Source organism: Notolepis coatsorum (genome assembly GCF_963971535.1).
Source record: "Notolepis coatsorum genome assembly, chromosome: 8".
Taxonomy (NCBI): Eukaryota; Metazoa; Chordata; class Actinopteri; order Aulopiformes; family Paralepididae; genus Notolepis; species Notolepis coatsorum.
This window is the reverse complement of record NC_140172.1, coordinates 148,856,200-148,871,462: the sequence shown is the minus strand read 5'-3', so window position 1 is coordinate 148,871,462 and position 15,263 is coordinate 148,856,200. Positions and strand designations below refer to the sequence as shown.

The window sequence follows — 15,263 nt, the reverse complement described above, 5'->3', positions numbered from 1 at the left end:
AGTGATGACTATAGGATGTTTTATCATATATCCCAAACTATTATTTTATATTTCACAGGGGCATAATTGTTTTTGAGACTTCGTCTTTAAAAAAAATTATTATCTTTTCCCCCCTTCTTTTTTCGTTTTTTTCTCCCATCCCAATGTTAGTCGTTATGCCAATTCCCAATCCCCTTCCTGGTCGTTGCGCACTCCCCTACCGTCGGTCCTGGAGGGCGGAGACATGCTTCCTCCGACACATGTGTAGCTAGCCCACCGTTTCTTTTCACCTGGCAGCGCGGACTCTCACTGGGAGAGTGTAATGTGTGGAAGGTCACACTACCTCTCCTAGATCCTTCCCTTGCTGTGCAGGCGCCCCGACCGAACTGTAGGAGTCGCTGTTTACAACGACCAGGACCAGGACCCACCCACGCCGGCTTCCCACCCGCTAACACTGCCAATTGTGTCAGTATGGACGGTCGGCCAAGCCGGAGGCACCGCAGCCGGATTCGATCCCACTGGCTCTGTGGTGGTAGACAGACGCTTAGTCCGCTGCGCTACCCGGCCGCCCTGAGACTTCGTCTTTTTGATGAGAGTGTTTTCCAAGTACCCTTTGCATTGAATGACGGGACTCCCCAGTTTGTGACGAATCAGATAGGCTTCTCAAAATACCTATCTATCCCTTTAACTGAAGCCATGTGGCGTGATCTTTTCATCAGTAACAAGTCCAAGATCCTGGAGAAGAGGCTCCGATACCTTATCAATTACTTCACCTACAGCCTGTACTGCAACGTGTGTCGCTCGCTGTTTGAGAAGGACAAGCTGCTCTTCTCCTTCCTGCTGTGCTCCAACCTCCTCCTGTGAGTATTAATGTACCAGCATGTAGACATGCTCCAACCTCCTCCTGTGAGTATTAATGTACCAGCATGTAGACGTGCTGCTCTCCTCCTGTGAGTATTAATGTACCAGCATGTAGACGTGCTCCAACCTCCTCCTGTGAGTATTAATGTACCAGCATGTAGACGTGCTGCTCTCCTCCTGTGAGTATTAATGTACCAGCATGTAGACGTGCACCAACCTCCTCCTGTGAGTATTAATGTACCAGCATGTAGACGTGCTCCAACCTCCTCCTGTGAGTATTAATGTACCAGCATGTAGACGTGCTGCTCTCCTCCTGTGAGTATTAATGTACCAGCATGTAGCCGTGCTGCTCTTCTCCTGTGAGTATTAATGTACCAGCATGTAGATGTGCTGCTCTTCTCCTGTGAGTATTAATGTACCAGCATGTAGATGTGCTGCTCTCCTCCTGTGAGTATTAATGTACCAGCATGTAGCCGTGCTGCTCTTCTCCTGTGAGTATTAATGTACCAGCATGTAGACGTGCTGCGCTCTTCTCCTGTGAGTATTAATGTACCAGCATGTAGACGTGCTGCTCTCTCCTCCTGTGAGTATTAATGTACCAGCATGTAGACGTGCTGCTCTCCTCCTGTGAGTATTAATGTACCAGCATGTAGACGTGCTGCTCTCCTCCTGTGAGTATTAATGTACCAGCATGTAGACGTGCTGCTCTCCTCCTGTGAGTATTAATGTACCAGCATGTAGACGTGCTGCAACCTCCTCCTGTGAGTATTAATGTACCAGCATGTAGACGTGTGATACTGTAGAAGGAAAAGCAGGAAATAATATTAGTTAGTGTTCATTTGAGTATTTTAGCGTCATAGAATTTGAATGTCAGTAATCACCCGCGGTAGCTCTTAAAGACGTTATGTTCATGTTTTGTTTTATTTGTCACGTATAAAGCTACATTACAGTGACATGCTTGGTTCTGTATGAGCCTCCTGAGTATGTGCTTCATACAGTAGTAAAAAAGAATGTACTGTATATATACAAAATATACAAATACTAAAGTACAAAATGCAAACAATGAGGTACAAAATGCAAACTTAAAAAAAAAATGCTAATCCTTTTGTAATAAATGGATAAAATATGTCTAAAGTGAATGTTAAAGGTGAGTGTTTGTTTAATGATATTGTTGATATGTAAAATGTTCTTGTCATGTTGATCTTGTGTTTTTGTCTTACATTCTCCGTTCAGAGCAAAGAAGGAGATTGACTACTCCGACTTGATGTTCTTTCTGACTGGCGGAGTGGGCCTGCAGAACACCACCCCCAACCCAGACCCCACCTGGCTGCAGGACAAGAGCTGGGATGAAATCTGCAGAGCCAATGAGCTGCCTGGCCTGCAGGGAATCCGGTAGGATCTATTATCTACTGAACAAATCTCATCTTGTTCTCTTCTTCTTCTTCTTCTTCTTCTTCTTCTTCTTCTTCTTCTTCTTCTTCTTCTTCTTCTTCTTCTTCTTCTTCTTCTTCTTCTTCTTCTTCTTCTTCTTCTTCTTCTTCTTCTTCTTCTTCTTCTTCTTCTTCTTCTTCTTCTTCTTCTTCTTCTTCTTCTTCTTCTTCTTCTTCTTCTTCTTCTTCTTCTTCTTCTTCTTCTTTAAAGATTTGTTTTTTGGCATTTTACAGCTTTATTTCGGATAGGACAGGCAGAGAGGAAAGTTGGGAGAACTTTCGAACCCCAGACGCTGTGATTACACTGCGTGGCGCCCATATTGTTCTTTTCTACTGTAGAACCCATCAAACTTAAAAGTGTACTATTGTAATCGGGTGACAACAAGGGGACTGCGGCACCTTGAGCAAGGCACCTCCCAACTCAGTGGGCAACATTAGAAGACCATGCAGTTGTTCTGGGCTCCCAGGTGTGAATGCATGTGGTTTCTGAATAAGTGCCCACGTGCTCAGCAAACGTAATTTGGATAAATAAAATGTGCCCCCCCCCCCCCCTCCATAGGGAGGCTTTCATCAAGAGCCCGGGGGATTTCAAGCCAATCTATGACAGCAAACAGCCCTACAGCACCCGTCTGCCCGGCCCCTGGTGCGAGCGACTCAACGACCTGCAGCAGATGATCATCTTCCGCTGCCTCAGGCCCGATAAAGTGGTGCCGGCCATCACCAACTATGTGAAGGACAAGCTGGGCAAGAAGTTTGTGGAGCCTCCTCCCTTCGACCTGAGCAAGAGCTACCTGGACTCCAACTCAACTCTCCCACTGGTGTTCGTGTTGTCTCCTGGAGCTGACCCCATGGCCAGTGAGTAGTAATACAGTCTCCTGGAGCTGACCCCATGGCCAGTGAGTAGTAATACAGTCTCCTGGAGCTGACCCCATGGCCAGTGAGTAGTAATACAGTCTCCTGGAGCTGACCCCATGGCCAGTAAGTAGTAATACAGTCTCCTGGGCCCTCATTTATCAACGTGACTTACGCACAGATATGTGCGTAACCCGTGCGTACGACCATTTCTAAGCAAAGTGTGGGATTCATCAATTTCAACTTGAACTTGACTTCGTGCTTATATTTACGCACAGCTCGGAGCATGCGTAGCTGACGCCCAGTGGTAGAATATGGGGACTGCAGACGGACGGCATAGATCAGTTGCATGCATTAGTTTCAACACGGAAATAATCTTGACTGACATGTTCTGTATGACCCCCGTAATTCATTATAGTTCATTGTGAAATAGCGATATTAGTGTAATTATTGTCAAACCCTAAATAGCATGTGGAATAGGTCTTTCTCTCCGAATGAATGCAGGTTTATATATATAGCGTTATCGGGTGCACTGACTGCGCTCGCAGGAACTGTTTTCAGAGATAGCATCAGATAGGGATGAATGAATGAATGAGGGGCAGTCTAATTGCAGAGAGAACATAATATTAACTAGAGTCCACTACCCGAGACACCTCCTTCATTTGTACCGCAATTTGGGACCCAAATTGGAGCTATGAGCTTAAAAGCTTTTCCGTGCTTATTTGAGAAGGTCCAGCTGCAGAGCCGGAGAGACAGACAGCAGAGAGACAGACAGACAGACAGATAGACACTGTTCCACAGTGTGTGTGTGTGACCACTAGTCTCCTAGTAGAGACCCCCCCCCCCTCTGGACCACCTCCCAGTAGAGACCCCCCCCCCCCCCCCCCCTCTGGACCACCTCCTAGTAGAGACAAGTTTTCTGAAATGTATGTTTATATATGCAAATGAGGCACTTCCCCATTAAATATGTGGACATTTATGGATGCAATAAGGCAAAATGAAGTAAAATGAACAACTAAATGTGTGTTATTGACGTTTTATTGTCACTAGTTTCATAGAAGACATGTTTAGGAAGCAAAATATAACAAAATCTCAAAATCAACAAAAAAAGTATATTTGCCTATTCACCTGCAGTGTCTCGCCTTAATCCTCATCTTCGTCTTCTACTAGGAGGTGGTCCAGAGGGGGGGGGGGGGGGGGCTGAGTCTCTACCATTAGACTAGTAGTCACACACACGCACGCACGCACACACACACACACACACACACACACACACACACACACACACACACACACACACACACACACACACACACACTGTGGAACAGTGTCTGTCTGTCTCTCTGCTGTCTGTCTCTCTGCTGTCTCTCTCAAAATAGTATAAGTGCTATCTTGGCCCTGAGAGTTGCTCTCCGGCTCTGCAGCTGGACCCTTCTCAAATCAGCACGAAAAAAGCTATAAGCTTATAAAACGATTTAATATGCTAAACTTCGTTTTAAATTCCTTAATTCACTTTTGTTTATTTCATAAAGATTTTCCCGACATAATGCTACCTGCCCCGACCAGATCCGTGACTCTGTTGCGATACAGATGAATTATCTACTCAGAATAGTATTATAAAGTGGCTATCTTTTATGCTGTAGATCACTGCTGGTATGTGCGTGCAGAACCTTTATTTCAGCGGGGACTGTAGTATTTATTTGACGTTACTGTACAATTATGTGTATTAAAAGACGGAGCTGTCTTTTATTGTATTATAATAATTATTAATATTAAAAATAAATTAAGAAAGGCATTCTTATTCCAGCATGCATTAATGACACTAACGGGCAACGGCAAAACAGTGGTTAATGGTCTTTATTAGTGTTTGCGGTGTCCAGGCAGCAATGGTCTTTTAGGAAGTTAATAGATATAATATCCGACAGTGTACAACACCCTCGGTTTAGTCCATTCTTCCACATTTCATGGGGGTGTCCATTACCGTATATGGTTAATCGGGGCGGTTTTGGTATGCAAATACGTGAAAGTGTGCACGAGCCTCGGCGCAGGGCCAAGGTGATATTTATCATGACAGGTGTGCGTAGAACCTGCGTACGCACGTGTGGTAAATCCCGTTTCTTTTGTGCGTGCACGCATTCTAAATTCTGTGCTTACGTGTGGAAATAGAACATTTTCTACGTCACGTTGATGAATGAGGGCCCTGGAGCTGACCCTATGGCCAGTAAGTAGTAATACAGTCTCCTGGGCCCTCATTCATCAACGTGTTCTACGCACAGATCTGTGCTTACCCTGTGCGTACGATCATTTCTAAGCAAAGAGTGGGATTCATCAATTTCGATTTGAACTTGACTCCGTGCTTACATCTACGCACAGGTCAGACCAGGCGTACCTGGCGCCCAGTGGTAGAATATATTATTACAACAAGGAAATGAGCTTCTGTGCATAATAACACTGGCATGTTCTGTACGAACCGTAGTTCATTATAGTTCATTGTAAAATAGCAACAGTAGTGTAATTATGGTCAAAACCCTATAAATAGCATTTGGAATAATAGATCTTTCTCTCAGAATGAATGCAGCATGGTTTATATAGCGTTATCGGAATATACGGGGTGTAGGCTACTGACTGACTGCGCTCCGCGTAGCTTGATTGATTGATTGATTGAAAAGTTTATTAACAGATTGCAGAATGGGTACAGTACAGTACAGCTCAGTACATACAATTGTTAATTGGGGATGCAGACCAACTTTCGTCCTGTTTACATCAGGGTCCCCCATTTTCAATTCATCATAAATCATAAAGCTCAACTCGTTATTATTTTGCACACAGACCGCCGAAACACGGGAACGTTTTGATTATATTTAAAAGGCTTTACGTTAAACGAAACAAGTGGAATTTCGAAGCTGTAAGCAGAATAAGTCATGAATATAGTGTTCTTCCCCCTTTTTACTGTATAAGAAAGAATAGAAAACGCATTGCAATGACACCATGCAGATAGTGGACAGACTATATGATGGGATTCAAGTTCGCGTTTTTGTTGCTCATAGGCATGCTGTCAGAGTATGATATCTTAATCAAACATTCTAGAACATTTGTCGTCACAGATCATGTCCTAATGGAACATAGGCTATGGCATGGATCGTGATATTGTGTGGACTGTTATTATTACTGTACACCGGTACCACCCATTGTGACAACAGCCTTGTGAGTCCCGCACACAAACATGATGGAATTCAAGTTCATGTATTTAAAGGCAGGCTACATCATACATGCAGTGAGATTCATTGTTCTTGTATATGCTCTCGTATTTTATACAACGGCATGCAAATTTCTCGATTCTGATTGGCCATTCACACGTCTTTATTGGCAACAATCCACGGTCCTGGGCTCAGGACCCGCCCACAACCTTATCACATAACCCTCCCCGGCTCACTCCGGGAGAAAACAAGATCGCGGACAACAAATGGTTATGTTGAAAGCACCATAACGACTAAATATGAAGCGATTCTGTCAAGGGGAATGTGTTAGTCCTTTAAACAATGTTGGATGATGTAATTGATGGGTCTTGACTCAATCTAGAACAAAAGAAAAATCGCGGATTGATTGATAGATTAATTGATTGATTTAAATTTCTTCCTTCCTACTTCCCACTGACTGCAGCGTTCTCTCTCACTGTCCGACGCTGGCGTACCCACAAACACACACACACACATACACACACACACACACACACACACACATACACACACACACGCACACACACACTGTGACACACACACACACACACGCACACACACACACACACACTCCTGTCTGCAACAGCGGGGGAGTCAGACTGAGAGAGAAGCAGCGCTGTTTTAAGTGAGCATGGTCTATTGAATTGATTGATTGGTTGATTGCTAATTTTATTACTGTACCCCTGGTTTCCAACTGGTTAAGTTTAGGCTAAAAGAAATAAATAAAAAAATAGGGCGAAGAAAACGTTTTTTTCCTATAGGGCAAAGAAAACGTTTTAATAAATTTTCAATCAATCATTCCAATAATACACAGTTGGATGTGTTAGTTGGTTGGATGCACTTCAAGCTGCTTCCACATGAGGCAACTTCTCTCAATCATTCCAATAATACACAGTTGGATGTGTTAGTTTGGTTGGATGCACTTCAAGCTGCTTCCACATGGAGTTGTGGGAACTACTTTTTCTGGCGGATGGTTTTTTCAATAAATCTTCGATTAATGTGTGTTTATTGTATAGAAATAAGGTTGGATGAATCTGGCAGTTGTATAAAAGCTTTACACCACGTGCAGTCGTGATTTGTGACCAATAAACCATGCCTAGGGGGGTCTAACGACCCTCGGCTGCGCCTCGGGCCTAACAACCACCCCTAGGCATGGTTTATTGGTCACAAACCACTCCTGCGTGTGATGTAATGCTTAAATATTGTTTATATAGGCTACCCAATACTGACATCAAAATAGATTGTAGTATGCCTCTAGAAATCATATGCAGCAGGTAGAAAATTGACGGGAGATCCATCGCGATTTGGAATAGAATTGAGGAGAACTTTAATCCCTGGGTATTAATCAAACAACACGGGAAAAGGCAGTCATATTCCAGCGCAGTCTTTATTAGCCGACAACAAAATAGATGCCTCTAAAAATCATATAGCCAATCGAACACAACTAATAAAGGCATTCATATTACAGCACGGTTATAATGACACACAACCAACGCCAAACAGTGGTCAACGAACGGTCTTTATTAGTATTTTGAGCTGTCCAGGCAGAATTGCAGCAATGGTCTTAGGGAGCCGTTGATATCTGACATCACCGTTTACAAGTCCGCCTTTTATTTATCCCATAATACGCGATAGTGTCTTCTTGGTTCGACAGCAGTGAACAATCTTCGTGGAGTTTCTCGGAGTTCCGCTCGGGTCAGTCCATTATTTCACATCCCATGGGGGGTGTTTCCTCATTTTCATGACCATATATGGATAATCATGCACGAGCATTGACGGTAGAACAAAGTGGTATTCATCAACACGGAGGAGCATAGAGCCTGCGTACGCACCGTGTGATGAATCCCGACTTCCCTGTGCGTACACTAGTTCTACATTCCGTGCTTACGTGTGGAAATAGGTCAAGTTCTACGCACACATTGATGAATGAGGGCCCTGGAGCTGACCCCATGACCAGTAATACAGTCTCCTGGAGCTGACCCCATGATGACCAGTAATACAGTCTCCTGGAGCTGACCCCATGACCAGTAATACAGTCTCCTGGAGCTGACCCCATGACCAGTAATACAGTCTCCTGGAGCTGACCCCATGACCAGTAATACAGTCTCCTGGAGCTGACCCTATGGCCAGTAAGTAGTAATACAGTCTCCTGGAGCTGACCCCATGACCAGTAATACAGTCTCCTGGAGCTGACCCCATGACCAGTAATACAGTCTCCTGGAGCTGACCCCATGACCAGTAATACAGTCTCCTGGAGCTGACCCCATGATGACCAGTAATACAGTCTCCTGGAGCTGACCCCATGACCAGTAATACAGTCTCCTGGAGCTGACCCCATGACCAGTAATACAGTCTCCTGGAGCTGACCCCATGATGACCAGTAATACAGTCTCCTGAAGCTGACCCCATGATGACCAGTAATACAGTCTCCTGGAGCTGACCCCATGACCAGTAATACAGTCTCCTGGAGCTGACCCCATGACCAGTAATACAGTCTCCTGGAGCTGACCCCATAATGACCAGTAATACAGTCTCCTGGAGCTGACCCCATGACCAGTAATATAGTCTCCTGGAGCTGACCCCATGACCAGTAATACAGTCTCCTGGAGCTGACCCCATGATGACCAGTAATACAGTCTCCTGAAGCTGACCCCATGATGACCAGTAATACAGTCTCCTGGAGCTGACCCCATGACCAGTAATACAGTCTCCTGGAGCTGACCCCATGACCAGTAATACAGTCTCCTGGAGCTGCTGACCCCATGACCAGTAATACAGTCTCCTGGAGCTGACCCCATGACCAGTAATACAGTCTCCTGGAGCTGACCCCATGATGACCAGTAATACAGTCTCCTGGAGCTGACCCCATGATGACCAGTAATACAGTCTCCTGAAACTGACCCCATGATGACCAGTAATACAGTCTCCTGAAGCTGACCCCATGATGACCAGTAATACAGTCTCCTGGAGCTGACCCCATGACCAGTAATACAGTCTCCTGGAGCTGCTGACCCCATGACCAGTAATACAGTCTCCTGGAGCTGACCCCATGACCAGTAATACAGTCTCCTGGAGCTGACCCCATGATGACCAGTAATACAGTCTCCTGGAGCTGACCCCATGATGACCAGTAATACAGTCTCCTGGAGCTGACCCCATGATGACCAGTAATACAGTCTCCTGGAGCTGACCCCATCACCAGTAACACAGTCTCCTGGAGCTGACCCCATGATGACCAGTAACACAGTCTCCTGGAGCTGACCCCATGATGACCAGTAACACAGTCTCCTGGAGCTGACCCCATGACCAGTAATACAGTCTCCTGGAGCTGACCCCATGACCAGTAATACAGTCTCCTGGAGCTGACCCCATGATGACCAGTAATACAGTCTCCTGGAGCTGACCCCATGATGACCAGTAATACAGTCTCCTGGAGCTGACCCCATGACCAGTAACACAGTCTCCTGGAGCTGACCCCATGATGACCGGTAATACAGTCTCCTGGAGCTGACCCTATGATGACCAGTAATACAGTATCCTGGAGCTGACCCCATGATGACCAGTAATACAGTCTCCTGGAGCTGACCCCATGACCAGTAACACAGTCTCCTGGAGCTGACCCCATGACCAGTAATACAGTCTCCTGGAGCTGACCCCATGATGACCAGTAATACAGTCTCCTGGAGCTGACCCCATGACCAGTAATACAGTCTCCTGGAGCTGACCCCATGACCAGTAATACAGTCTCCTGGAGCTGACCCCATGACCAGTAATACAGTCTCCTGGAGCTGACCCCATGATGACCAGTAATACAGTCTCCTGGAGCTGACCCCATGACCAGTAATACAGTCTCCTGGAGCTGACCCCATGATGACCAGTAATACAGTCTCCTGAAGCTGACCCCATGATGACCAGTAATACAGTCTCCTGGAGCTGACCCCATGACCAGTAATACAGTCTCCTGGAGCTGACCCCATGACCAGTAATACAGTCTCCTGGAGCTGACCCCATGACCAGTAATACAGTATCCTGGAGCTGACCCCATAATGACCAGTAATACAGTCTCCTGGAGCTGACCCCATCACCAGTAATACAGTCTCCTGGAGCTGACCCCATGACCAGTAATACAGTCTCCTGGAGCTGACCCCATGATGACCAGTAATACAGTCTCCTGGAGCTGACCCCATGACCAGTAATACAGTCTCCTGGAGCTGACCCCATGACCAGTAATACAGTCTCCTGGAGCTGACCCCATGATGACCAGTAATACAGTAAAACGAAAACGAAAACGAAAAAAAAACGAAAGCAAAAAAAGAAAGAAAAAAAATTATGCAAAACATTTACGAACTAAAACGAAAACGAACGCAAAAAAAAGAACAAAAAAAAAGAACGCAAAAAACGAAAACGCAAAAAAACTAACGCAAAAAAATAATGCAAAAAATGAACGAACTAAAACGAAAATGAACACAAATAAAAAAACGAAAAAAGAACGAAAAAAAAGAACGCAAAAAAAGAACGCAAAAAAATGAACAAACGAAAGCAAAAACGAAAAAAAAACGAAAGCAAAAAAGAACGAAAAAAAACGGACGCAAAAAAAGAATGCAAAAAATTAACGAACTAAAACGAAAACGAACGAAAAAAAAGAACAAAAAACGAAAACGCAAAAAAATAATGCAAAAAATGAACGAACTAAAACGAAAACGAACAATACAGTCTCCTGGAGCCGACCCCATGACCAGTAATACAGTCTCCTGGAGCTGACCCCATGACCAGTAATACAGTCTCCTGGAGCTGACCCCATGATGACCAGTAATACAGTCTCCTGGAGCTGACCCCATGACCAGTAATACAGTCTCCTGGAGCTGACCCCATGACCAGTAATACAGTCTCCTGGAGCTGATCCCATGACCAGTAATACAGTCTCCTGGAGCTGACCCCATGACCAGTAATACAGTCTCCTGGAGCTGACCCCATGATGACCAGTAACACAGTCTCCTGGAGCTGACCCCATGATGACCAGTAATACAGTCTCCTGGAGCTGACCCCATGATGACCAGTAATACAGTCTCCTGGAGCTCTGACCCCATGACCAGTAATACAGTCTCCTGGAGCTGACCCCATGACCAGTAATACAGTCTCCTGGAGCTGACCCCATGATGACCAGTAACACAGTCTCCTGGAGCTGACCCCATGACCAGTAATACAGTCTCCTGGAGCTGACCCCATGACCAGTAATACAGTCTCCTGGAGCTGACCCCATGACCAGTAATACAGTCTCCTGGAGCTGACCCCATGATGACCAGTAATACAGTCTCCTGGAGCTGACCCCATGATGACCAGTAACACAGTCTCCTGGAGCTGACCCCATGATGACCAGTAATACAGTCTCCTGGAGCTGACCCCATGATGACCAGTAATACAGTCTCCTGGAGCTGACCCCATGACCAGTAATACAGTCTCCTGGAGCTGACCCCATGACCAGTAACACAGTCTCCTGGAGCTGACCCCATGATGACCAGTAACACAGTCTCCTGGAGCTGACCCCATGATGACCAGTAATACAGTCTCCTGGAGCTGACCCCATGACCAGTAATACAGTCTCCTGGAGCTGACCCCATGACCAGTAACACAGTCTCCTGGAGCTGACCCCATGATGACCAGTAAGTAATACAGTCTCCTGGAGCTGACCCCATGACCAGTAATACAGTCTCCTGGAGCTGACCCCATGACCAGTAATACAGTCTCCTGGAGCTGACCCCATGACCAGTAATACAGTCTCCTGGAGCTGACCCCATGACCAGTAATACAGTCTCCTGGAGCTGACCCCATGATGACCAGTAATACAGTCTCCTGGAGCCGACCCCATGATGACCAGTAATACAGTCTCCTGGAGCTGACCCCATGATGACCAGTAATACAGTCTCCTGGAGCTGACCCCATGATGACCAGTAATACAGTCTCCTGGAGCTCTGACCCCATGACCAGTAATACAGTCTCCTGGAGCTGACCCCATGACCAGTAATACAGTCTCCTGGAGCTGACCCCATGACCAGTAATACAGTCTCCTGGAGCTGACCCCATGATGACCAGTAATACAGTCTCCTGGAGCTGACCCCATGACCAGTAATACAGTCTCCTGGAGCTGTGACCCCATGACCAGTAATACAGTCTCCTGGAGCTGACCCCATGACCAGTAAGTAATACAGTCTCCTCAGGGATTGACAGATCACATTGATGTTTTAGATAGATGTCCCATCGCTAATGTAGACCAGGGGTTCCCAAACTTTTCAGGCCGGGACCCAGAAAATAAGGCGTCAGAGAGCCGCGGCCCAATGCACATCGTCAGGCTTTTTATTTTTTATTTTTTTTGCCAGACGACCAATTTTTTAAGCCAAATATCACTTCAATCCTATTAAGTTAGTTCAAGTTAGTTATTCATTTATATGTGCTATTTATGAGAGGGCTTACTTGTTGCAAAATAATAATGATAATAATAATAGCCTCATACTATTATTATACTAAATACTATTGTTGCTTCGGTTGTTTTCAGCGTTTTATGTGCATAATCTGTTATTTAGTTTGAAATGTTCGTTGAAATAAGTCGATTTTTCGTTTTTGTTTATTTATTAAGTTAATATAAAACCATATAGTCACATTTTAGAATACAATAGAATAGAATTTTAGACTACAACTAGAAACACTGTCCTGGCCTGCTTCTAAGTTCAGTGGCCTGACAATTTTTTTTTTTTTTTTCTTTTTTTTTTTTTTTAAATCATCTCGCGGCCCACCTTTGGGTCGCGACCCCGACTTTGGGAACCACTGATGTAGAGCATCCTCTTTTCTCTGAATAGCTACAGTAGTACGCGTATTGCTGTCAAAGGAAATCACCAGACATGTCTGTCTGCCTTTTCCCCCCAGGCTTGCTGAAGTTCGCCAATGACAAGAGCATGGGTGGAGCCAGGTTCCAGTCCATTTCTCTGGGGCAGGGCCAGGGTCCCATCGCCGCCAAGATGATCCGCACAGCTATGAGCGAGGGCACATGGGTGTGTCTGCAGAACTGTCACCTCGCCGTGTCCTGGATGTCCACCCTGGAGAAGATCTGCGAGGACTTCAGCCCGGACACCTGCCACGCAGACTTCCGCCTCTGGCTCACCAGCTATCCGTCACCCAAGGTGAGACACGGTACCTATAGCAACGGGAGACGAGGTGAGACGGGTGGCTGGGTGGCGTAGCGGAGATTGCGCTCGTCACCAATGCAAGAGACTCCGGTATCGAACTGGCTCATTTAACAGAGTTAGAGGGTGGAAGTCGATGGGTGGTAATCTGGACGTTGTGGACAGCGACCCCTACAGGTCGGTTGGGAGACGCCTGCACAGCAGAGACAGGAAGTGGGCGAGGGTAGTGTGAGCCTCCCACGCGTTACACCTCGCCAATGAGAGTCCGCGCTGGCAGGTGAAAAGATGCGACAGGCTGCCTCCTCGTGTGCCGAACAGGGAACGCGTGATGCAAGGCTTCTATCCTCACTACAACCGACCAGTGGGGGGCATAGTCGAGCAACGTTCAAGACAGGGGAGGGGAGAATTGGAAACACGAAATTGGGATGGGAGAAAAATAGACACAGTACCTAGCAACAGGAGACAAGGTGAGACACAGTACCTAGCAACAGGAGACAAGGTGAGACACGGTACCTAGCAACAGGAGACAAGGTGAGACACAGTACCTAGCAACAGGAGACAAGGTGAGACACAGTACCTAGCAACAGGAGACAAGGTGAGACACGGTACCTAGCAACAGGAGACAAGGTGAGACACAGTACCTAGCAACAGGAGACAAGGTGAGACACAGTACCTAGCAACAGGAGACAAGGTGAAACACAGTACCTAGCAACAGGAGACAAGGTGAGACACGGTACCTAGCAACAGGAGACAAGGTGAAACACGGTACCTAGCAACAGGAGACAAGGTGAGACACGGTACCTAGCAACAGGAGACAAGGTGAGACACATTACCTAGCAACAGGAAACAAGGTGAGACCAAGCATTGTCATAATAGGGACATATACTAAAACATTGGTACCATAGCGATGACAGTATCTGATGCACTGCAAACATGTTTCTAGCCATGGCCGATTTCCAACACCTTTACACTACCTGTCATTCAATTAGCCAACTGATATGCATTATGGGTGTTCACAAATGCAAAGAATGTGAGATAATAAGTTTATAAGTTTATTTGGATCCCCATTAGCCACAGCAGTGCTGGGGCTATTCTTCCTGATACTCAACCCTTTCACTACCACACTACAAAGGATTGACACTTTCACTACCACACTACAAAGGATTGACACTTTCACCACCACACTACAAAGGATTAACACTTTCACTACCACACTACAAATGGTTAACACTTTCACTACCACACTACAGAAGGTTAATCACTGTTGGCAATATCATTACATTTGGAATCTTGGTAAATGTACCCTTTACTTCTTAATGTGTATTTGTACGTTAAACATTTAATATGAATATCAGAGCTTGTTCAGGGCAATTAATCAACACGCGTTAATAATGAGCGCTCCAGATCTGTGTATACTGTCCGTACCGACGACCTCCGTGTCTCCCTGGGTCAGTTCCCAGTAACCATCCTGCAGAACGGGGTGAAGATGACCAACGAGCCTCCGACCGGCCTCAGACTCAACCTGCTGCAGTCCTACATGTCAGATCCTGTCTGCGACTCCAGCTTCTTCACCAACTGCCCCGACAAGGAACTGGTACGTTTAAGTTTAAGTTTATTTGGATCCCCATTAGCCACAGCAGTGAGCAGTGCTGTGGCTATTCTTCCTGGGGTCCATAACACGTAAAATACAGTTACAGACTTTATACACTCACAACATTCACATGTCATAC

General features: G+C 45.9%; 1 protein-coding gene across 1 annotated transcript in view; it reads left to right on the top strand.

The window, feature by feature from the left end:
• Positions 1 to 15,263, top strand: part of dnah12 (dynein, axonemal, heavy chain 12) — an 80,096-nt gene that overhangs the window by 54,845 nt on the left and 9,988 nt on the right. The window contains exons 56-60 of the mRNA XM_084319864.1: positions 699 to 839; positions 2,074 to 2,232; positions 2,830 to 3,125; positions 13,277 to 13,530; positions 14,987 to 15,127. Coding sequence (XP_084175990.1) covers positions 699 to 839; positions 2,074 to 2,232; positions 2,830 to 3,125; positions 13,277 to 13,530; positions 14,987 to 15,127 — 991 coding nt within the window. The remainder of the gene's footprint in view (positions 1 to 698; positions 840 to 2,073; positions 2,233 to 2,829; positions 3,126 to 13,276; positions 13,531 to 14,986; positions 15,128 to 15,263) is intronic.